The sequence below is a fragment of the Diadema antillarum genome, unplaced genomic scaffold (genome assembly GCF_040938485.1).
Source record: "Diadema antillarum isolate AM-2024a unplaced genomic scaffold, OU_Dant_1.0 seq00000856_RagTag, whole genome shotgun sequence".
NCBI classification, from domain to species: Eukaryota; Metazoa; Echinodermata; class Echinoidea; order Diadematoida; family Diadematidae; genus Diadema; species Diadema antillarum.
In genome coordinates this window covers 183090-208245 of record NW_027271727.1, presented here as the reverse complement: position 1 = coordinate 208245, position 25156 = coordinate 183090, and the positions used below count along the sequence as shown (strand labels likewise).

At 37.1% G+C, this 25156-nt stretch overlaps 1 protein-coding gene across 1 annotated transcript in view; it reads left to right on the top strand.

The window, feature by feature from the left end:
- LOC139740511 (acyl-CoA 6-desaturase-like) overlaps positions 1-25156 on the top strand; it is a 32653-nt gene that overhangs the window by 243 nt on the left and 7254 nt on the right. The window contains exons 2-8 of the mRNA XM_071651103.1: positions 7904-8147; positions 8638-8784; positions 15541-15687; positions 16431-16532; positions 19210-19269; positions 22383-22509; positions 24982-25058. Coding sequence (XP_071507204.1) covers positions 7917-8147; positions 8638-8784; positions 15541-15687; positions 16431-16532; positions 19210-19269; positions 22383-22509; positions 24982-25058 — 891 coding nt within the window. The 5' untranslated portion in view covers positions 7904-7916. The remainder of the gene's footprint in view (positions 1-7903; positions 8148-8637; positions 8785-15540; positions 15688-16430; positions 16533-19209; positions 19270-22382; positions 22510-24981; positions 25059-25156) is intronic.

The following is a 25156-nucleotide window of genomic DNA, read 5'->3' as shown; positions in this document are numbered from 1 at the left end:
CAATGATAAATAGATTCCAGACGGCCAATATTCAAAACCTTTCCAGCTTTTTTAGGTAGGCCTGCGCTAGTGGCAGAATACCGTTCACTCGACCAGTATTTGTATTTTATGTAATTTTAACAAACGTTAGAGGTCACTGTTTTACGTAGACAGAAAGATCCGTCTGTCCGGAGGACTCTTTTATATTTTGCCATTAACGCTGTCCTCCGTATACGGAGGGGATCCGTGAAGCCAGACGCAGTCTCCGCGGAACATTCCCCGACGGACAGATACAGACCGATCTTTCGGTCAATGTTTTACGTTACTCGTTGGTATTCTCCTGTAAACATAATTCATTGTAGAGGATCTAACTCTAACGTTTATAGGCTGTATTCACCTGTCTTGTTGGGCCTCTGGAATGTAGACAAGGCCCTAACCGTTACATTACATTACATTTTCATTAGTCAGTGTCTACCCAGAGACTCTGGACAACTCTCCCGTTTTCGACGGGAGATCTCCCGCCGAAATCCCATTTTTGCAGAATCTCCCGTTCTCCCGCTGAAGATTTCATTTCTCCCGCCCTGGCTCTGTGTCTCCCGGTGGAAAGGATTTCTTACTCATTGCTATCGTATGTTGAAAAAAAAAATAGCCTTAGATAGCACCAGAGAAGATCTAGAACCTAGGAACTTCGCGGTTTGCACACATCAACTTGGAGTCTCCCGTTTGCTAGGGGTTTCGGGCGGGAGAATCTCCAGATCAGAAGGTGCTTGGGGTTGGAGTCTCTGTCTACCTGTGTTAGTGTAGAAGTTAGAGGCAAGACGTCTATAGACCGTCCAGATATTGTTATTAGGGCTATCGACTAAGTAGACTCTGTCGCGTGATGTAACGCCTAGGAAACGGTACATTCTCATTTTCACGTGATTTTAGAGTTCTGTCATTGTAAATTGGCCAAAATTTCTAACGCTGTTTCATGTACATCACAGAGGTGTAGATATTATAAATGATCATAATAGTCTAGTGGGATTTCGGGAAAATATGACTGTTAGAGGCATTTTTTAGTAAAAATTGGGAACGGGCCTATTTTGTATAATTCAAGTACGCTGAATCCAAAAATTCCGGTTCCCAAGCGGAATTTTGAGTCTAAGAGCATCTAATTTGCATAAACAAAATGGCCACCAATTCATTGCTTTTTAAGGTGTTTCGATGATCTAATTTTCATAAAATCTCCCTAGACATGCAGAAATGGTAATAATTTCAGAAATTAAGTTGCAAAGGCAATAGCTAGGTCATCAATTGTTCATAACTTTCACTTATATATGCAAATTAAAAAGTGAAATATGCAAATTAGAAGTTGCCGCTGATACAGCAATGCATTACCGCATATATGTGCACATGCATAGTATACCTACGTGTTCACTTTTGTTTTTAAACATTTTAACAAGTTATCGGGCAAACAAAAAGGACTTGGTGTCGCCAGAATCGAATCAAAATTAATCAATTCAAAAGAATTGAATTACACTTATGCATATATCTAGATGCAAATTGGCATACAAGAGGATACATAACTGGCAGGATTCTAGATTCTACAACGCATTGCCGCAATATATGGATCTGAATCATAAATCTGATGATAGTTATCATCGTATCAAGACCGGTTCACGATTCCTAGTGTGATAAAGAGATACAAGAACCAACTTTAAGTATCAAAATAAAACATGCATCTCATTTGCATAATAAATTTGGCAAATATTTTTCCATTTTCTCAACATATTTCCCCTAAAATAGAGTTTTGATATGAAAATGTATCTTGGCGTAGTGAAAAAATAGATATGCTATCCGTCAAACAAAGTATACATGGTGTCATCTGAGTTCGAGGAAAATAAAGTACTGGAATCAACCAGTTCAGAATAAAAAAATGAATTAACAATATTTGCAATAACGTATGCAAATTGGTATGCAAGAGGCTATACTACGACAGGCTTCGAGATTCTACAACACATTGCCGCGATATATGAATCTGAATCATTATAGTTATAATATCAAGACACAAGTTGATGATTCTTTTGTGATAAGGAGATACAAGAAAAAAAAAACAGCTATTAGAAATACCCTAATAATCTAATTTGCATATAAATTATACAAATAGTTGGCCATTTCTCTGGATATATTCCCTAAAACAAAGTCTTGCTATCAAAATGTACCTTGGCGTACTAGAATACAGCTAAGTTATCTGGCAAACAAGTTGCACATTATGATGTCGTCAGAGTCCGAAGTAAATCAAGTACTGAAATCAATCAATAAAGGAGAACTGAATGACTAAAAGGAAATTTGTTTGCAAATTGATATTCAAGAGGCCGTAGACCAGGCAGGTTTCGAGATTCTACAACGCACCGCCGCAATATATGAATATGTTTCATAACAGTTATTACATCCAGACCTGTTAATGATTCCTGGTGTGATTAAGCGATGCAAAAATTAACTGCAGCTATAACCAACTAAACAACACACATCTATTATCTCATTTGCATAATAAATTATGCAAATATTCACCTATTTTCTATGCATATTTACCACCAAAATAAGGTCTTGCCATCAAAGTTATCGGGCAATCACATCACTATACATTACTCTATGGATTAGTGCAAAGTTACTTTATCCTTCCCTGTACTTTGTCGTTTTCATTGGATAGATTGGTTTATAATTATTTTCAATCTTTTGAATTAAAAATCAAGTGGCAACTTTCATAAATCTCGTCATAATTTATGTCTATCTCTTTACCCGCTCTGCAGGCTCAAGCAAAAAAAAAAAAAAATGGAAGAAAAATCCTGATATCTCGGACAGTGTCGGAAGCAGAAACGAAAGATGAACTTTGTAATTCTAGTCATCAACACCTTTATATTTTGGCTGAAAAGAAACATAATCTGAGTCGAAAAATGGCAATCGAGCTAAATTGATCTACATTCATGCAAGGTTTGCATCATCACATTGTCGCTAAAATGAACACACTGCTATACATCGTAGGCCTGATTTGTGACATTTGCATCTAAATGTTCTGCATTATTTTCGCATGCACATGAAGTCATCTCAAGGCAACTTTGTAGGATTGGAGCTAGATATATCAGTTGTACAGGCTGTAGACCAGATCAAAACGTTCAAACCCATTGTCTACTGGTGAAGAAAGATCGGGTCTGGCATAATGAGTAGGATTTTCTTCTTTTTATATATATATATTTTAATACAGGAGTATTGTCGTTGAACTGCTTCCGCGAGAGTTCAATGTACTTTTGTCGGTAAAATGGCGGAACATATTTTGTGCCAAACGAGCTTGTGTGATGCATCTTTTGAATCGAATATAAGTTTATTCTTATAAAGACGACTGATAACAACCATGTTCTTTGAACCCTTTAGTTTTCTTCTCGTACAAGCAGCATCCTTGATGATTGTGAGTCATTGATCACTTGCTTTAATAAGAGTGCTATTGTCAGTATTAGTCTGGCAGAAAAAGCACAACTCCAGTACCTACGGAAGAAGGCCTCTTTAAGGTAGCTATCGGATCGATGTTATCTCTCAAGGGAACAAAAGTAACTTCATGTTCGCAAGGTGGTGGAAAACCCAGGTCCTCCATGAAAAGATCCATATCCTAATTCTTTGGGCAAAAATTCAAATGAAACGTGAATATTCAAAAACTATACTTGATAAAGCATAAATGAGAGGCAAAATGGCGACCATTTACGTCTGATATGAAGTGGAATCTTCTGTATGCATTAACATAGTTCCTAATGAGTATTCATTATTCTTTAGTTCTTACAATGCACTGGCCCTTAAAGCCAGAGGCCTGTTTGCTGAGAGTGTCATTTCTATGATCTGAATCACACTTGGTGAAATAAATCAGACAGACAAGGGAGCGTGGCGTCGTCCAGTTAGGAATAAACTGCAATGCATCATACTTGGTGGTTATCACTGGCGGCATGTTATCCACGTATATCGAAAACGAAAATAGAATGGAACAGGAAGGTGTAAACCCCTTATTTCGCAGATTGCATTGGCCGAGGCAATTTCAGAGTTCAAACTGTCTTGGAAGTTGACTAAGTTACATTCTTATAACAGATGTAGAAGGATCAAATATAGTTAGATGTGTGCCACGCATCTTTTTTTTTTTTCATTTCTTCTCCCTCACTGCTATTCTAACATCGAAGTTTATCATGATAACGCGCGGTCAGAGTGGTAAAATACCACAAAGTTTAAGATCGTCAAGTCTTCAAGATCTTTTGTTTTCCGGTCACACTGGCAAGAAATCGAGAAGTTTGGCGAGGACAGCATTATAAAATGAAATATCCCTAGCTGTAGTGGGAAGTTTCGCGGAAAGTTTGCAGTCACACGCACTGGAAAAACTTCAAGATCTTAAAGATTGCGATCTTAAACTTTTCGATGATTTGCCCATTTGGCCGCGCCTTTTGAGATCTTGGAGATTGCGGTCTTAAACTTCTTGATCTTTTGCCAGTGCTATTCTACAAGCTTAACTTTTCAATGGATCCTTCTCCAGTCTTTATATATATATATATATATATGTATATTTATATATATATATAATTTTATCTAACCTACTTACACCATAATTTTGTTTATTCATTGGGGCATCAGTAACGTTTGTTGTGACATCAAAGGTATTTTTCGTCGAATTTCTAGAAAAATAAAACGCTTCAAGAGAAAATAGAATAAAACCACCTATCCCATTTCAATCTATGAACGAATGTTTGCTATATTTAATCACACACACACACATATATGATTACCATGCTCTGATTGATTGGGAAACAGAATTTCAGTGCTAATGCTACAGATTTGCATATTGAAACAATACAATAATGGATGTTGCATATGAATAAAATGACATTGTTCGATGACAATCCCCCCCCCCCCCTTAAAAAGTTGAGTCATGATCCGCGTAGAGAGAGTTTTCATCAATTCATTTTGCGATTATCGATGTACTACATTTTTTTTTCATGGAATTAACAATTTTATGGCAAATTGCAGCTATTTTGTATGTATTATGCAAATTAGATGTTAACGTTCATTCGCTTGATAAAGGCCTTTTTTGTGTGTGTTTGTTTTTTTGTGTGTGTGATTGTTTTTTTTTTTTTGCCCTAGCGCACAAAATTATGGTTAAGAATCGGGTTCCTGACTTGAATTCTTAAAAAAGAAAATCCAAAAGGACCTTTTCAGAGGATTTGAAAAAATAAAATTTTACCAGGGTATATAGGCTATTGAATGAACTGCATGTACATACAACTAATGACGCCTACATATAATTTGCATACCTATTACAATATTTGCATTTATTTTGATACCACTGAGAAGGGATTCTGGTTTTCATCTAACCCTCAAAACCTTAAAGTCTATATATCTATTATTTTTAACTTCCCTCTCAAGAAAAAAAAAATATAAAAGATATTCCAGTGTTAACATATATCTATCTGCATAGTTCAGTACTAATTTGCATAATTATGAAAGAAATATACTATATACCACCTGAGAAACGTTTATACCTCATGTTGCTAATTCCATTCTATGTACATAGATTTCAAATCACCTTTTTCCAGCTCGTTTACAAAAAAAAAAAAAAAAAAAAAAAAAATCAAGAAAATGCGTGTCTGAAACTCATAATTTCTGAGGCTGGGCAGCCATTTTCTTTATGCAAATTAGATGGTCAAGATCGGTGAATTTTGCTTGGGAACCGGAGTTTTCCTAACCCTCAAAACCTTAAAGTCTACATATTTAGTGTTTAACTTGCCTTTCAAGAAACAATTTGTAACAATTACTCTTTCAGTGGTAATATATATTTATCTGCATATTTCAGTACTAATTTGCATAATTATGAATAGAATATACTATTTACCATCTGAGAAACGTTTATCCCTGTAGTTGCTAATTCCATTCTATGTACATAGATTTCAAATCACTTTTTTATCCAGCTCGTTTACAAGAAAAAAAAAGAAAATCAAGAAAATGCGTGTCTGAAACCCACAATTTTTGTGGCTGGGCAGCCATTTTGTTTATGCAAATTAGATGGTGAAGATCGGTGAATTTCGCTTGGGAACCAGAGTTTCCCTAACCCTCAAAATCTTAGAGTCTACTTATTAGTATTTAATTTGCCTCTCAAGAAAAATAAATCCAAATTACTCTTCCTGTGTTAATGTGTGTATATATATATATATATATCTGCATATTTCAGTCCTAATTTGCATAAATATAAATAAAATATAATATTTACCACCTTAGAAACGCTTATACCTTAAATTGGTAATTGTATTCTCTGTACAAACATTTCACATCACTTTATTCCAGCTGGTTTGTAAAGAATTTCTAGAAAATGCGTGTCTGACACTGATGGTTTCTGTGGCTTGGCAGCCATTTTGTTTATGCAAATTAGATGGTCAAGATCGGTGAATTTCGCTTGGGAACCGGATTTTTCGGATTCAGTGTACTCAAATTAGGTAAAAGAGACCGGTTCCCAACTTTTACTCAAAAATGCCTCTAACACCATTTTAGAAAGCCCTTTTTCAGAAATCCTTCTAGACTATAACGCATCCATGGATGGGATAGGGCTAGATCTACCTTTTTAGACTCTAGTGAACAAGACAGGAGGCCACCGCGCAAGAGGCAGATTTATCGGTCTAACGTTACAATTCGTATTAACATGATTAAGCAGCCTGCTAGCTACTATCACTGACTATTGTATGTAGTCTTAAAGGGACAGTTCTTGTTGAGGTGGGGATTCTGTGAGATAAATGAGAAACCTCTTATGAAATATGAAAGAGCATCTGCAGGCAGGTGGTGGTCAGGTGATGGTGATGGTGGGTTATATTGCAGGGGCAGATCCAGGAATTCTGTAAAGGGGGGGGGGGGGCATGACTAATATTTTCTGATGGAACTTCCGTGTTTCATTTCATTTTTTTTCTTTTTATTTCTTTTGTTTTTCATGAAAAATAAAAGGGGGGGGGCGTGCGCTGGTTGCACCCCCCTCTGGATCTGCCACTGCATTGTCATCAAGGAAAGCCACTTCTGTCTTCATTGTTTTCATCACTGCTTTGCTTTGCCACATGTAGTTCTGTAGTTGTAGGGAAATGTGATGTCAGTTTTAACTTTTAACCACAATACTAAAGCTAAAAAAAAAAAAAAAAAATGTATGTATACAGTATGTTACTACTACAAATGGAAGTGAAATTGACAAACTGGATCACTTCAAATCTCACTCAAGACTCACATTTTTCACCAGGCATTCAATTGCTCACTTTCTTGGAGGAATCTGCACCTTTGAATGTTTCTACAACAGATGAAATAGCACTATAAGATACAAATGCTGTGGATCATCATCATCATCAAGTGATAGCCAGAGATAATGATTTGTTCTTTGCAGTGAAAAGTAGGCACATAAAAAGTAAAACATTGACAACGCTGCTGTAGAATGTATTATGATGAGATGTGTAATAATGTGCATAGATATAATTTACTGTATACGCCGAATATTTCGCGAGGTTTGTATTTTCGCGAATTTTGTGAGTCAGCTGCTATTCGCGAAATTAAAAACACATGAAAATATTGACTCTCATGCCGATATATGTGACGTACGCGCATACATTTCTCTGTTCAGTACAGGGCTCCACGATCGCGAATTTAACCACTCGCGAAATTGTTGGGAAGTCACGATTCGTGAAAATTTGGACTCGCGAAATACAACACGTGTATACACGGCGTATACAGTAATAATGATTTCTTGTAACATTTGTCATTGTATGCTGTATAATGAAAGTAAAGTGGAACTGAGGATGATGAGAATATTGACAAAAGGCATTTGATCTTACTATTTAATATTTTTTTCCTTTTTATTTTCTTTTTTGTTGGTGTTTTCCCTACTGGAAGGCAGGTCAAGCACAGAAATGGGGAAAGGAGCCAATCAACAGGGCAACGGAGAGCTGCACAGTACCCCTCCTGCCTCCAAGAGATTTCTTGGTGAACTCACCTGGGAGGAAGTTAGAAAGCATGATGGGAAGGAGGTGAAAGACAAGTGGCTGGTCATTGACAATCAAGTGTATGATATCACACGGTGGAGCAGGAGGCATCCAGGGGGGTACAAGGTCATCACTCATTATGCAGGACAAGATGCAACAGTAAGTCCAGTCCAGTCCTTCCAATAGTCAAGTAACAATTGCAGCATGCATTTAACTTTGCTCAGTTATCTTCTTGGCTGTGTGTTTTGTGTTTGTGCAGCATGATTTAGTTGGTGGAGGGAGTAAAAGGTAGAGATATATGATTAAACCTTAAAATTGTCACTGCATTAGATCGATTTAGTAAAAATCCATCTTTGTTTTGATATTTTTGATATTACCAGTATTTTGTGTTCCTCAATGCTATTATAAGATGTAAGACGTCTTGAGGAATTTGACAATAAGTTGTTATGGAAAAGGAGAAAAGACCTCACAATGTTCACATCTTGGAGATCAGTTTAGATGTACTACTGTACTTAGTAATATATTGTAGAATTCAAATTCTTACAATGGTTCAAATTCTGTGCAATGTTTGATCCACTGCAGAGTGTGTTTGTATGTTTTCCCTGCCTAATGGTACATTTTTGGCCATCTGTCTGTCTGTTACATACAGGAAGCATTCACAGCCTTTCACAATGATGAGGCATTTGTGCGGAAGTATATGAAGGCAATCCACATCGGAAAACTGCGTGATGAAGAAGTGGAGGAAAAAGACATAGTTAAAGACATGGAAGAGCTGCGGAAAACAGCTGAAAAGATGGTAAGTATGCTTATAAACCAACTGTGTACATCAAAATTGCTTTCATATTAACCCTAACCAGGCCGGGCTTTTTTGGGTGTTCTGTGGCTGGGGAGGGGTTGATTCAAACCCCCCCCCCCAGATCTCAGCTGTTGATCGCGCAATCGCCATGAAATTTGGCACCTGCATTACCTGTGGCGTAATCTACCAAGCTATACAAAAAGAAATGGAAATTTTCATCATAATAATTAATTATGCTAATATATATGCATCATAAAATCAGACATTTTGCTCTAAATCAGAAATTAAAGCTCCTAGAATCCTAATTTCTGGTGAAATCTTTATGAATAAGAAGAGAAAACTTAATTTGCATAGACTGTATACACAAAATCACGTTTTTGAGCCATTTTCGGTCTGACAGGCTTGTATAAAACGTTATGCAGCATCGTAGCGGTATGCACGATTTTCACGAAAATGGTGTCAAAAGATGCGCGAGACTTGAAAGTCAGCGAATGGCGCGGTCAAAAAATTTCTCACGGCGGAGTAGTCGCGAAAAAATGTCATGGGGGGGTTGATTCAACCCCCCCCCCCCCCCCCCCCCGGCCTTTTTAGGGTTTAAGATACTGTTTGTATGTGCTTGATATTTTGCAATGTGGGTTTTATTTTTTTGCATGTATTTCTGAGAAATTTGTGACCTGATTGATTTTTATGAAATCAACAAATGGTGGAAAAGTGTAACTATAAATGTGTTCTTGTATCACCAGGATCCAGAAAGATGTCATCTCCTCTCCTAATGAGGAATAATTCTTTTCATCCCATCGTCTATCACTCTAATCTCAATTGTCAATTCACATGAAAAGTTGTCCTATAACTCCACAAGACCCAATTCACCAACTACAGTGGACTCCCGTTATAACGAAGTCCTCGGGACCGGCAGTTTTCTTTCGTTATATCGAAATTTCGTTATAACCGAACGAATAAACAATAGAAATACATTAACTGGATAACGTTATGGCCCGAATTTTCACTTCGTTATAACCGGAATTTCGTTATAACCGTGTTCGTTATAACGGGAGTGCACTGTATGAGTTCCTTCCTTATATCAAGTGAAAGCAGAACCTGTCTGGAAAATGTGCTTAAAAAAAAAAAACAAACAAACAAAACAAAACAAAACAAACAAAAAAAAACCTGCTCATATGTGTACTGTTTTCTTTTTATCTTCAAATTCATATTCAGCTTGCATATTAAATTATGTAAGTGTTGAAATTTGATGTCATGCAAGATCGATATTTGTGGAATGAAAAAGGGATCAAGTGTTGTAGCATTGAAACTGAAAAAAAAACCAAACAAATGAAGTCATTTGCACGCCATATCCCACAAATAATTTGTTAATAAATCTTTGTTAATGATGTGTTTACTATTTAGTCCATTCTGTCATACATAACAGAGGTTAAAGGGATGGTATGGTACACTGTACTGGAGGAGATGAGGATTGCGAGACATGAAGAAACCACTTATAAAATGTTACAGAGCATACCATTCTAAGAGTAATTCAAAGTTCTTTTGATGAAAATCGGTCTTGAAATGGATGAGATATCCAAAAACAAAGTGAAACAAAGCGATCCTAATAAAAGTTGGGTCCCACTTTTTATCAGTATCGCTTGTTTTGGCTATCTCACCCATTTTAAAACCAATTATTATCAAATAAATGCTAACATGTATATATATTCCTTTTGGAATTACATGCTCTTTCATATTTCATATTAGGTTTCTCACTGAAAAAGTTAGAAACCTGAAGCCAGGTGTCAACCAATACCATTTTTAGTCATCTCATGGACAATGAAATATCTAGGAAGGCTGTAGTTCTCAAAGCAACAAGTAGATCTGTATCAACTACATCTGTTAAATAAAAGTGCTAAAATAGCAGATGCTCATTGATGAATATGATGAACTGGAATGCAAAAATTTCTTCATGAAGTACATACTTTTTGTAGTTGTCTGATCGTACAGTGCTATCAAAATCTGTCAGTATGATTACAGGACAGTTTTCATGCTACACAAGTTTGACAAACAAGGGCGCGATTCATAGCATAGCAGATGTTGTAATCAAAAGTTCACTGACCCCTTCACAAGTTCGGACTGCCTGCTGTGACAGTATAAATCTGCTATACAAATACAATGGAAGTTCACCTTCAAGGGGATTGGTATGCTGAAATCACCAGATCACATGGCATGACCAACCATCAATACAAGTATCTGATCGTGCCATGAACTGCGTTGTACAAGTGTAGGCAGTTTGGACTTCCATTCCATTGTGAACTTCTTTCAACATTTAAAGCTAGCCACCATATCAGGGCTGCCAACTCTCACGCATTGAGCGTGAGACTCACTCATTTTGGTCCTTTCTCACTCTAAAACTTTATTTCATTTGCATGCATTTCTATTGATCTCACTCATTTTGACTCCTAAATTAGAACATTGGCCTATGGGAGTCTCACTCTCAACTAGTTTCCAGTGTTGGCAGCCCTGCCATATGGTAATTAATGAACATGAAAGAAAACAGTGATAAGATGTGGTACATCTGTACTTATGTTGTCTCTTTGATGTCAGTAATCAGGAAGGAGGTTAGCTGGTACCAGTATCTTCAGAGTATGACATGAAATATCAGTCTGAATGTCACACTGTCAAAAGTTCTGATTATGACCCCATTGTACAGTATAATACAGACATCATGAGTCAAAGTCCAGTGGATTAACCTTGATGCTGTGTCTTTCTGCACGTACACAAGTGCAACGTGTCCAAAATTTGTCTGTGTTTTGACGAATCAATGCAGGTGTTTAATTGGATTTTATTTGTTTTTTTGTTTGGTTTGTTCTTCAATGCACTTTCCAGAACATTTGAGGCACCTACATGTATGTACTGTGTATCCACTGGTACCCAAATACCCCCTCAAAATCATACTGTGAGCATACAACTTGTACAAGTTTGTGTGTTATAGGGAATTTATGTAAGTGTCTTTTCTATCAAAAATGTAAATCAAGAACTGGTGCACAATGCTTTTACTGTATACAATGTAAGTGTGTGTAACAAAATGATACATTGCAAGTCATTACTGTAATAGTCCCGCTGAATTTTCAGCCCACATGATCCAAGGGCTTTACAGGTCAGTGAATTCTGTGATCTGTTGATGGATTCATTTGCACTCATTCATCTGTAGTATGGTTCACAAGTTTACAGGGGAAAAAAAAAATATGCTTGTGAATTATGAAGATTATGAGTAACATAAAATTGTTCTGAACTCTCAGAATTTTCTGTGAACATTTGCATATTTATGCTGAAGTAGTATTTGTAAAAAGCAGTCACAGATTATTGAATTCATTTAAGATTTTGACATTTTTGCTAATTGTACACCAGCTTTGAAGTGTTTAGTAATGTGTAGTCACCCCCATCTGTTTGACAAGGTATTTAAACTTTGATCTTCCATACTTATTTCCCCCCCCCCCCCCCCCCCCCCCAAGGTACAGTTGTAAGCTTGACAGTCTGACTCTTATCCTGTTTGACAGGGATTTCAATCTAATTTGGGTTGATTGGCAATTCAGGTGGATTTTTTTTTCCAGTGAGTAAATGTGTATTACAACAGAGTTGGACAAGGATGCAAGAGTTTTTGTAATCACTATGACAGCATCAAATCAGAATCAACTGGCAAAAACTATGCAGAGAAATTACATTGTTCAAGGGTTTTGTTGGTGTGTTTCTATTGTTCTTCTAGTAAAGTACTAAAAGGTAAAATGAAAGCAAAGCAGTCTACTGATTGTATAATTTAATTCAAGCTGATCTGTCATAATATTACTTGGACCAAATACTAAAAAGACTGCCAATCTTTGTTTCATTGCATTTTGCATTATATGTTAACATTTCTGACACATCTCACTCTGAATTACAACGTAACCTTTCCAAAATGAAGGAATTGGGGAATAGTTATGTTTTGTTTTTTCTTTGTGATCTAGTTTGTCAATTAAATCATTTCAGAAATCAGAGGGATCTATGATGAATCTCTTTAGGCAGTGTAACTTCCCCACCCCTTAACTGAATACATTCATCATGACAAATACGAGGACATGCACAGAGCATTACCTTGTTTAATAGGAAGCATTCTTAATCGTAAAAAAATAGATTGAACTGTATTTATTTCATTAAATCTGCACAAGATCAGGGGAAATACATTGTTACTTTGCCAACTTATTTTTTTTTTTTACTTGTTTCCTTTTGAAGAATCTATTCCAAATCTAGCAACAAAGATGCTTGTTAGAAGAATTATGCAACTGGAAACACTTACGTCAAAGAAAAACATTGGGCTCAAAATAAAGAGAATTTTTTAGCTCTGTCATGGAAAGCCGAAGACCTTGTAGTGTGAGAGACATTTGGCCAGGTTGCATTGATTTTCCCTTGCTGCCCACCAGGGAACTGTATTCGAAAACTGCCAATAGCGCCGGCCTGCTATGTATAGAATTACCCGTCAGCAAACATACTGTGCATTGAAGCGTATAGCATTGGTTAATGTTCGACTCTTCGGCTGCTTGTGATACCAGACATGTATACAGATTGTATGTTACATTTGGTTTCTCCAGGGAGGTGGTTTCCACCTCCCTGGTTTCTCAAATGCATCCCACCCTCATCCGAGTCAGGCCAGCCTTCGATGACATAAATGGTATCCTGGGGTACAAAAAAAAAATCAGCCATTTTGTTGAATTATTTATTTTTTAAAAAGGTTGTTGTGTACCTTGGGTGCCAAAAAGAGGAAATTATTTTGGTGCTGGAGCTAGCGCGTGCTAGCCACTTTACTGCACTGCACTGAAGCACACGCTTGTGGTAGCACAGCGTGCCATGCACGCATAGTATAACATGCAGTGGTATGGGAATGACTATGCACACACACACAGTGCATGCATTTTTCTCTGGCTCAATGTCCTCGAATGGACGTGAGGTGGCGCTAAACAAAGCGGTAATCCGGGGTACTACGGTACCCCGGGGTAATGTGATGCATCATACTGTAAAAAGAGAAATTTTCGCGTGCATTTTAATTTCGCGAATTTCGCGAGCGCCAAAATTCGCGAAATTAAAGTGCACGCGAAATTTTTTGTCTACACCACATGCATTGAACGCCAGTGGCAATTCGCGAAAATTTCATGCCAAGAAAAGGGCTGTCAGCTCCAATTCGCGAAAATTTCATGCCGCGAATATATCATGTTTTACAGTGTACTTCATGGTATCCCCATGCTACATCGGTCTTGTTTTTATGTGTCTATAATTAAACACAAAGATTCAGCACTTACAAAACAACAGAAATGGGTTTTTTTGATGGGACGTGATGGGTTAAGAGAAAAGGATTGCTTGGAATGGGACCATACAATGTGATGAATACTGCAATACAATCAAGATATCACCATCTTGGGTACTATAGCCTGTGTGCACGCTGAATGTCAGTCTCAATGTCACATACAGGGTACACACTCATTGTCCCTAAGGAAAGAAGGCAAACATGGAATGCCTGTGCAGTACATGTGCAGAAAATAGTCTATTTTTCCAGACACTGAATGTCATTGTGTTTCAGCAGAATTGAACAAAGTCAGGTACAGATTTCATTGCGTTGAGATAAAGTATAAGTCTTAAGTTTTGATTTATTACAAGAAGGTTGGCATTTTCATCTGAAAAATGTAAAGTGGTTATGAGATCTACAATAGTTACATGCACATACATGTACACTGTGCACCTAGTGCTATAGTAGATCAGAATATTGTTGAAAGGATGTACAATTTGTAGAAAAACTCCAGTATCAGTGCACAACGGGTACACAGTAAAGATGGTCATAACATGACAGAGTTAAGCGCACTGGTCCATGATCATCTGTATTGATTACAAGTACCAATTTCTGTAGAAATTACAAGTACTTTCAGTGTGATGTATGATTGCATAATAATCAGTGCCACTGTGTTGCACCATTCTTACTTCCTACTATGTGTGTGCATGTCATACCTTTGATATCTTCTCAAAGATAGTGCGTGAAATGCCTTCCTGTGCAATCTCAAGTATGTTATAAGCCCTATATGATGCATCACGCGTTACCCTGGATACCGTAGTACCCCGGGGTACCACGTTGTGTAGCGCCACCTTGTGTCCACTCGAGAACAGGCGCAGAGAAATGCATGCACTGTGTTTGCGTGTACATATTCATTCCCATTCCACTGCATGTTATGCATGCATGGTACACTGTACTAACAATAGCATGTGCTTCAGTGCAGTGCAGTGCAGTGCAGTGGTTAGCGCACGTTAGCTCCAGCACCAAAGTAATTTTTAAGGCAACCTAGGGTTCAACCTTAAAAAAAAAAAATAATTCAACAAAATGGATGATTTTTATTTGGTACCCGGGGATACCATTTTATGTCATCATATAATGGCAAAGCACTCTTCCTTCCCCTACCATATGACATTGTAATCAATCTTTAACTGCATTACAGTTGAAGTATAGTGAATTCATCACCTGTATGTTGTATATCACATTCTAATCATTATACCTTGGTATTACAGTGTACATACATGGAACTTTGTTGCCTTTGTTCTATTTTATGAAAAGTGGCCACCAGAGAAAAAAATGTCAATTATGTCAAGCCCTACTGTGTATGTGCATTTCTGAGCCCACTGACGTGCCTTTGCTTGTAGTATCCATATCATTAAAGATTTGTCACATCTTTGTATTCTTGTGTTTCTCCTGCATCCCAGGGTCTGTTCAATGCCAGCTTCTTCTTCTTCTTCCTTCAAGTGTTCCACATTCTAGCCCTGGAGGCAGCGGCCTATGTCATCATGAGGACGTATGGGTTTTCCTGGTGGACATTCATTGTGTGCACATCCCTGATTGCCACTCTACAGGTGCTTTGATACATCAGTGGGCCCCGTTTTATCAAAAGATAAAATCGATTTTAAATTTCCTTACTACACAGGCTGCCATAGACTTACAGTTGAAATCAACTATATAATCAATTTTAACTCTTCATAAAACAGGGCCCAGGCATGCTTTGTACTTCCAAGTTTAATCAGCAGTCTATTGGCAGTGCCCAAAATTGTTTCATTGTAGTGCTGGGTTATCCCAGAGAGAAATGTACATTATGTTTTGCCTCATGTTGTTTTCCAATATTTTTTCCCATCACAAATTGTTGAGAGAAATATGGATCAAATGTGGAGAGTTTCCAGAACCCTTTTGTGTCGCTCTCCAAATGCGAGTTTATGTTTTACCTCTTTTTCAAATGAGGAGTACTCATGCAACAACAAGAACATCCAAGCTGTGCACACTCAGAAAAGTTCCCCAGGGAAAGAGGCAAAAGTTTATCAGCCTACACAAAGTTTCCATGCTAATTAGAGAGTCCCTTTCATAAATACAGTTGAGTTGTTCATAAAAGGTGTAATTTGTATCACATTGCAACACAAACCTTGGCAAATCAACCTGCAGTTGTAAATTGTATTGCACAGCAACATTGCCAAGTAAACGGAGATCCCCTCTTCTTGATGTAAGTCAGGAAAACAGATGTAACATTTTCAATGCCAGCTTCTCATGTAATCTGAGACTTACCCTCTGTGGTATCTAAGTTGAACTGTGTGTCATTTCCTGCCTGCAGGCCCAGTGTGGTTGGGTGCAACATGACTTTGGCCATCTGTCTTGCTTTAAATCTACCTTTTGGAATCACTTCTTCCACTATTTCCTCATGAGTTCCATCAAGGTAAGGCTCAAAAGTTTCAAAATTGTGTTCATCTATTTTTACCTCAGATTTTTTTTTCTGTCTGCACAAAATACCATGAGGTAGTAAAGTTTGCTTTCATTTTGTCACAATTTGATATTAAATCAAATCATATATTAACCTTCTTCAATGTTTTGTTTTTTCCTCTTTCCAAACTTTGTGATATCTGTCTGTTTCTCTTTTTGTTATTACCCCCTTATTCTTTTATAATTTTATTGTTTTTTCTGTATTTGAAGCTTTTTTGTTATATACCTTGAATCTGTAAACATTCAGATTTCATAGATATTGGGTGATGGTTTGTTTCCTTTTTTTTTCTTTTGTTTCATTTTTGTGGAGCTTTCATTCTTCTTTCTTCTACTCCTCCTCCCTCTGCCCTTCCTCATCCTGTCTATCGTGTTCATTCTATCTTTTTATTTTTTCTATTTTTGTGTCTTCCTGGGACTTTTTGCAAAGATTATCTCTAGTCATGTGGAAAGATATTATGAAAGCACAACATAATGTATATAAAGCTGAAAAGTACTATATTGCAGTGTTATTAACTTCAATTCAAAAGGGCATGCCAATTTGTGTATTATTCACTTGTGGGTTATATGTAATTATACCCCCGCCAAACGAAGTTTGAAGGGGGTATATAGGAATCAGCGGACGGTCGGGCGGTCGGGCGGTCGGTCCGTTGCAAATCTTGCGTCGCGAACTACTTCCTCAGTTTTCAACCGATTCCCATAAAACTTGGCACAGATGTGTGCCTTGGGTTGTAGATGTGCAAGACATATTTTTTGACAGTACCCAAAAGTACGTTGCCATGGTAATGGCATATTATGGGCAAAAATGGGTACAAATCTTGCGTCGTGAACTCCTCCCACAGTTTTTGATCAATTTTAATGAAATTAGGTACAGATGTTCATCTGAATATGTTAATGTGCAAGACACATATTTCCGCAGTGGCAAAAAGTGCGTTGCCATGGTAACGGCATGTTATTGGTAAAATATAGGGCAAAATGCTTTATGGCAAAACTGCTTCATCAGTGTTCTTCCAATTCTCATGGAATTCATATTGAATGTTTGTCTTAGGATATAGGTCAGCATGACACATTTCTTGACAGTGACAAAAAGTATGTTGCCATGGTAACAGCTCACATATTATGAGCCAAAATGATGGAAAATTTTGTGTTGCAAACTACTTCCTCAGTTTTTGCCCAATTTCCATGAAACTTGGTACAGATGTGTGCCTTTGGTTGTAGATGTGCAAGACGCATTTTTCGACAGTACCCGAAAGTACGTTGCCATGGTAACGGCATATTAATGGCAGAAGATCAAGGAAAGATCTTGCGGATTTAACTACTTCCTCAGTTTTTTGACCAAAGCTTATGAAATGTTGTTTGGCGGGGGTATAACCAGTCGCTGTAGCGACATTTCTAGTTCATTTTCTTCTGTACAACATCAATTATGTTTTAAAAGTATGAGACAATGAGACATTCCTTATGTATTTAGACCATTTTAAAAAGTGTGTTTTCTTTTATAAATACTGTTGTTGAAAACACATGACTCCTTTATTGTGTAGTGATCTTTTAATGCAGTGTTAGAGAAGAAAACTGTATGCCACCACTTTGCTATAGGTACTATACCCTGAACATACCCAGTGCAAGGCCAGGGTACAGCAGTAATCTTGAGCTCTGAAACCAAAATTGCCTGATATTGTGGTTATCACCATTGACAAAAATGAGTAATTGCATCAGTATGCTTTATCACACTTATTGCCTGACAGCAAGAGTGTTTTGAGTACTGGTTTGGTATTGAAACCAATTTTACTCAAATGTACTTGATATATCTGTATGTTGTATCATACTTCTCATGCAACTTGCTGATGTGTGTGCAGAGTGCTATCAAGTTATTATTTGTATCATTTTCTCCTCTACAAACTACTTGTATGACATATGATATCCTGCATAGAAGATAGTGTATAATGCGCACATACAAATGGCATATAGTGCCCTTAACAATCTAGCCATTGTTAATGTGTCATTAAACATCATCACGTAGGTAATTAGCTTTGTCTGTGTGAAACCTTGTAAGAGATGTAGGTTGTTACAGATGGTGAATACATTAAAGCTTGTTTTGATTCATATTCAATCTATTAAATTGATAGCCAGACATGAATGGATTGATGAGAATTGCATCCGATGAGTTAATCTAATATGGCATAATCACATGATATGCAGCTGAAGAGGTTTCAAACCATTTCCAAAGCATTGAAATGTGTGCATCCCATTCCATTGATTCAAGCAGTACAATTTGTATTCCTGTGAAGACAGCAGTACCCATTTAACATACTAGAATATGTGAAAATGAACCAATATTGTAGGTAACATTTGAGTGAGGAATCCAGTGCAAGAATTTCATGTGAGGAATTTACAAGATACATGGCTGTACACAAGATTAAGACAAAGTTCTCTATTAAACATATGGCTGAAAATATATACAGTAGAAACTAGAAAAAAAAAAGAAAAAAAAAAAGAAAATCAACAAAAATTACTCTTTCTTGGCAATCAGCTCATAAGATTTCAGAGATTTTTTGTCTCTTTTGTAATCGAATGAATACCGGTAAGCTGATTCATTATTTTCTTCCATTATACCGGTATATTTTTTCTTCACTCTGCAGGGCGCATCAGCTAAGTGGTGGACACACATGCACTACCAACACCATGCGAAGCCTAATGTGGTAAGACCTCTCGAAGCTTATCTCTTACATGTATGCCACATATTATCATTTTACATCACAGATGAACCACTGGTATGAAAGGGAGTGGTATTTGCGTAGAATGGTCACTGTTTGTTAACATTCTCCTTGACACTTTTCTGTCAAATTTTCCGTGCTGAAAGAGAGGCTGCTAATGACTTCCATCAAGTAATGACATGGAATAGATGAATATGGTGATATGTAGATGTGACAATAATGGGCATTGCTGTAAATGAAAATGATAATGATAATGAATAATGAATAATACTTATCATCATACAAAATTGTAGTGCTTAATACTGATGTTTCTAAGTGCAGAAATGCATTTGAACATCTTGTAGTTTTTCTCTTTTTTGTTGTTGTATAAATTGCTAGCCTTTGCAGTCCCAGTTGGAGTTGGTGATCCTAATAAATATTGTGTGTCCAAGTGATGTCTCTGACAAGCTGAATTTGCTATACTGAATGCACATTTTCCATACACACCCACCCGAGTAGACTTGTGATTAGCCTTGAATGAGTTTATAAATGAGCAGAAATTTCCTCCATGATTCTAATAATGTGAAATGCTGTTAAAACTCTTGAATAGAACAAAGAAAACAAAAGATGAAAAAAAAAAATAGGTTGATGCAGTGAAGTAAAAGAGACAAAAGGAAGTCTGTATGTCATTGTGATGTAATGTGATATCCTAGTTCAGAGAGGAGCAGGTGATACAGTTTGTGTAACCTTACAGTCCACTGCAGAGTTTGCAAGTCTATGCATCCAGAAAATTATTCCTGATGTAACAGTGAGTTGTAATGTTTGCATAATGATAAGCAGTGATTAGTGTGGATATAATCAGGACTTGGTTTGTTTAACATGGGGGTGAAGATTGGACATACAGAAAATGTACAGTGTAGTTGTCTGACAGTCATTTGGATGCAAACTAGATTGAAGGACCTGCAAACCTAAGGATGAATCCACGTGCAGAAACCCTTGTTTGTGAGTTATGAAAGATAATGTTACGACACACACATGCATGTCAACTCACAAAAATGTACCTGGACTACATCACATAATTTTGTTAGCTGAAATTCAGGAAGTGATAACGAAAACAAATAGCACATAAGAATATAGCAAAGAATTGGGGGAGGGTATTCAGATTGTTGCTATCAATTACAGTTTTGGTGGCTTTTGGTCGTACTGTATAAGCTGTTATTTTCGCGAGGGTTTAATTTTCGCAAATTTCGCGAATCTCAGTTGGATCGCAAATTTAACAACACGCAAATATGTCTCCATGCGCTAGGTTAATAGCGCATTTACCATTTACGTTAGCGTCAGCGTCGGTTCGAGAAAAATTCTATGACCTCATTTGCGAAAATAACAGCGTATACAGTACATGTACCTGCACTAATGGCTTTGAAAGTAAAACATTGTTTCCATGTGACTGCAGAAACTGTCAATTTTTGCTCTAAAATACTGTAAAACGAATGTTCGTGTGCACTTTAATTTTGCTAATTTCGCGAGAGCCAAGATTTGTAAAATTGAAATGTACGCAAAAGTTCTTGTCTACACTATATGCATTGAATGTTAGAGGCAATTAGTGAAAATTTCATGCCATGAAAGAGGCCGTCGGCTCCAATTTGCGAAAAATTCATGCCGCGAAAAATTATGTTAAACAGAAGAGATATTGTATTAAAGCATAAGAAATGTGTGAAGTAATGCTGTGATAACACAATTTCACTTCGGTAATGACAAAAATTTGAAATATTACCCCAGAAGGTACCCCAGGAGCCAGTATTGGAGCATACCCTGTTTGGATCTCTATGTGATATTGTATAATTGTTTGTTTGTTTTGAATAATCTTATATAGTTTCATACAATCAGTCTACGGCAGTCCTTCCTGTGAGAGAGAATGGCATGCAGCATGCAGCTTCCAAGCTCAATTCAATACCACAGTTAGGACACGATTCAATCATTACATACCCAGACAATTAACATTCCATGTACTCACTACTGAATGGATATGGTGCATTGAATGATAAAAGTTGTGTGCTACGATTGAAATTATTTTACACTTTTCATCTTAAAGTACTCCAAAGCAACTCGTTATCCCCTGTCATATTGTATCAGCCTGACAAGCTTCTTGGCAGACCCTTTTGATGTAATCGCAAGCAAATTGCGAATGGCTAAATATGAATTTTGAACCTTTCTGAGCACTACATGTACTCAGTATATGTGACCCGCTACAACAAAAGGATCCTACAGTCGTTGATGGGTGAGCCGAAAATATCGTTTTGAAGTCAGATTACCAAAATCTGTCAAAACGTTCGGATTTCTGTTTTTAACATAATCTTGTAGTCTAATGTATCTTCTATCATCTGCCGAAATTTTGAAGCTAAATGATCAAAGGAAAGGCCTGAAAATAGCATTTTTCTGGGCCATGCTTGGCTCGCCCGTCAGCGACTTTAGGATCCTTTTGTTGTAGCGGGTCACATATGTTTTAACTTTGATATTTCTGAGATTAAGAGATGGCAAGAAGGTGTGAGAGCAATTGCTATAAGAGCTATGAGATGATTTCAGCCACCCCTGTGTTATCATGGACATACCCAGATAAAAACTGGTGTGATGATGGTGATGATTTTAGCTTTCATGCTGGGATACGTGGACCCTCTACATTTTTGTGTCATACATATCATCTGATATTTTCGCAACTTGAGATTTTCATGAGTTGGAGCCGTCAGCCTTTTTCGCAGCATGAAATTCTTGCGATATGTTGGTGGCATTCATTGCAAATAGTGTAGATGAGAACTTTCGCATGCATTTTAATTTCGTGAATCCTGGCTCATCGAAATTCACAAAATCAAAATGCATGTGAACTTTCCTTGATTCACAGTTGACCCGTTGAGGACGGTTTGATTTTGCTACAACACACCTTTCCCATATAGACACCTGCCCGAGTATACTCGGGACTCATCCTCATGGGTTAACGGCTATCTGGAAGAGATTGGGAAGCAGGATTCTGTATACTTGTATTACTCATGCAACACAGCAATTTTCATCGTAGGAGATTTATTTATGTTGTCATCCGTTTTGTTTAATCTTTATACCTTATATAGATCAACAAGGATCCAGATGTTCGCCTCGAAAAGCTCTTTGTCGTGGGAGAGAAAATGCCCATCACTGTGGCTGAAAGTGGAGAATCAAACATGCCCTTCAATCATCAACACAAGTATTTCTTTATCAGTACGTACCATCCATTACAGATCAGCTTTGAATACAGAGACCCAGGCAGATGAATCTATTTTATTCACTGCAAAATCATTTCACCCTAAGCAACTTGGCTATCCATACATTAAAGGGATAGTACAGTTTTGGTGGAGATGAGAATTGGGTTTTTAACTTTTTGCGAGATACCAAGAAAACACTTATGATATAGTACAGAACATACCATTTTAAGAGGAATTCAAAGTTTATTTGACGAAGATCGGGTTTGGAATGACTGAAACATAAAAAAACAAAGTAAAACAAAGCGATCGTAATAAAGTGTGGGTCCTACACTTTATTAGAATCGCTCATTTTGATATCTCAGCCATTTCAAAACCAATTTTCATCAAATAAACATTGAATTCCTCATAGAATTACATGCTCTTTCACATTTTATAAGAGGTTTCTCATTATCTCACCAAAAAATGTTAGAAACCTGAAATTAGGTCTCAACCATAACTGTACAATCCCTTTAAGTACAGTCCCCTGTAATATTGATGTGCTCTCTTTTTGTATTGGAAGATTTTATGTACGTACATGTTGAGCCTGAAATAAGGCATCCTGCTATGTGAAATGAGAAATTAGGTTTTGAAGGAATGGTGTATAGTTTTGGTTGAGATGGGGCTTCAGGTTCCCAGCTTTTTGTAAGATAATGAGAAACCTTTTATGAAACCTCTTGAAATATGAAAGAGCCTACAATCTTGTGAAGAGGAATTCTGAATTTATTTGATGAAAACTAGATTTGAAATAGCTGAGAAATCTGAAAAACAGAGAGGTCCTAATGGGACCCTCCTTTATTTGGACCTCTTTGTTTACTTTGTTTTTGGAATTTTCAGCCATTTCAGAACTAATTTTCCATCAAATAAATTATGAGTTTCTCTTTGAATTATGTGCTCTTCAATATTTCATAAGTGGTTTCTGATTATCTCGCAAAAAGTTAAAATCAGAATCCATTATCCCAGTCAAAACTGTACCATCTTTTTATGGTGTCCAAACATAGCTTCCTACATGCAGTTCTTGTACTTTCTTACCTGTGCTTTTGTGCATAGAGTCCAGTTGTAAGTTTGGTGCGTGCATGTTTTGTTGTGCTTTCTCTTTCGCAAAACAGTGAACCACGAAGTATGAATACACAGGCACTGTATCTGTACAATGTATTTCTGCATGGGGGGGGGGGGGGGGGGGAGGGCGGGAAAGTGCTTTCGGTTCTTTAATTGTGTGTATGTGTGTGTGGTTATGAATCTTACAATGTACATTGTGTAGTGCCACCTGCAATGTTATTTTTACAGGAACGCAAACCTTACCTGTACATAGGTACGTGTACATAAACTATAGTTCGACTTTTTTTTTTACCACTTGGTACCTTAATTACTTATTGTCAGTTGGTGTACAAAGTTCAAGTGAGTAGGAAGATGCTGAATGTGACCTGCATACATACACCTTTCAGTGTCATATCTGTCATAATCTGTTAACTGTAGTTAGTGTTGATCACAAACTTGATGACTTTGCACTTGGCATGACTATATTTAGTGTGTCCTGGTTAGATTAAAGTATGCAATCAATGATGCAGCTTGATTGGAAGATGAGTGGATATTGCACTGTGTGGGCAAATCAATTATTTACAAGATATGATGCTACAAAAACGGGAGAAAAAAAGTGCATAGGATACGCTTTGAAAGCTGTTTCCATTTCCCAGGCAACAGGTCAACCTTCTTGTCCCAATGAAATCTGCAAGTGCTATGAAACCCCATTTTCATGCCGACATTCGTACTATACTCGATTTTTACATTGATATTACGATCAGCAGACTTCATTTACCCTTTAGTTGATGAAGCTGTCCATACACTGTATGTCTGATGTCCAGAACACATACTGTATGATTATAAAGAAGTTTTGAAACCCTGCTCCCAGAAATGTTATCGTTTCAAAGAAAGCTCTTTCAAATGTAACTTTTCTCTATTCTCAGACTGTATTTTAAAAGAAAAAAAAAAAAAGAAGAAGAAAATGGGAAGGGATCTTTGAATGGATGATCAATTGATTCATTCTACTTTTTGGTTGACAAGAAAGTAACTACCTGGGGGGCATTTCATGAAGCATTTTGTCTTACAAAGTTGTCTTACAAAGTTGCTCTCAGCCAATCAGATGCAAGGATTTTTGTAGCTTGTAACAGTTTGTCAGCAAAATATTTGACCAAAACACTTCATGAAATGCCCTCCTGGTATTTCACTACGCATTCAAAAGGCTATGCTTATGCTGCTTTTTATACCATGACCAATCAATCTTGCAGTGATGCCCCACCTACTTGTGTTGGTATGGGTGAATTGGTTGGACACACATGAAACTGTATAAGTAGCATATCAGTTGAGTTAGCAGAGACCAGATACAACTGTATTTATGACTTATGTGACATGATTGTCAAGATAGATTTATGTTTCTGTTTTTTTTTCCTTTCAGTTGGACCTCCCCTCCTATTTCCTGTCTACTTCCAGTTTATGATCTACCGCCACATGATTAAGCGAAGGGAGTGGGTCGTAAGTGTCCATCAACTTTTTGTATTTTGTTATTAATTGATAGGAAAATGATTTTAACTGTTTATGACACTGATTTACCTTCTGCAGACTCTTGAGGT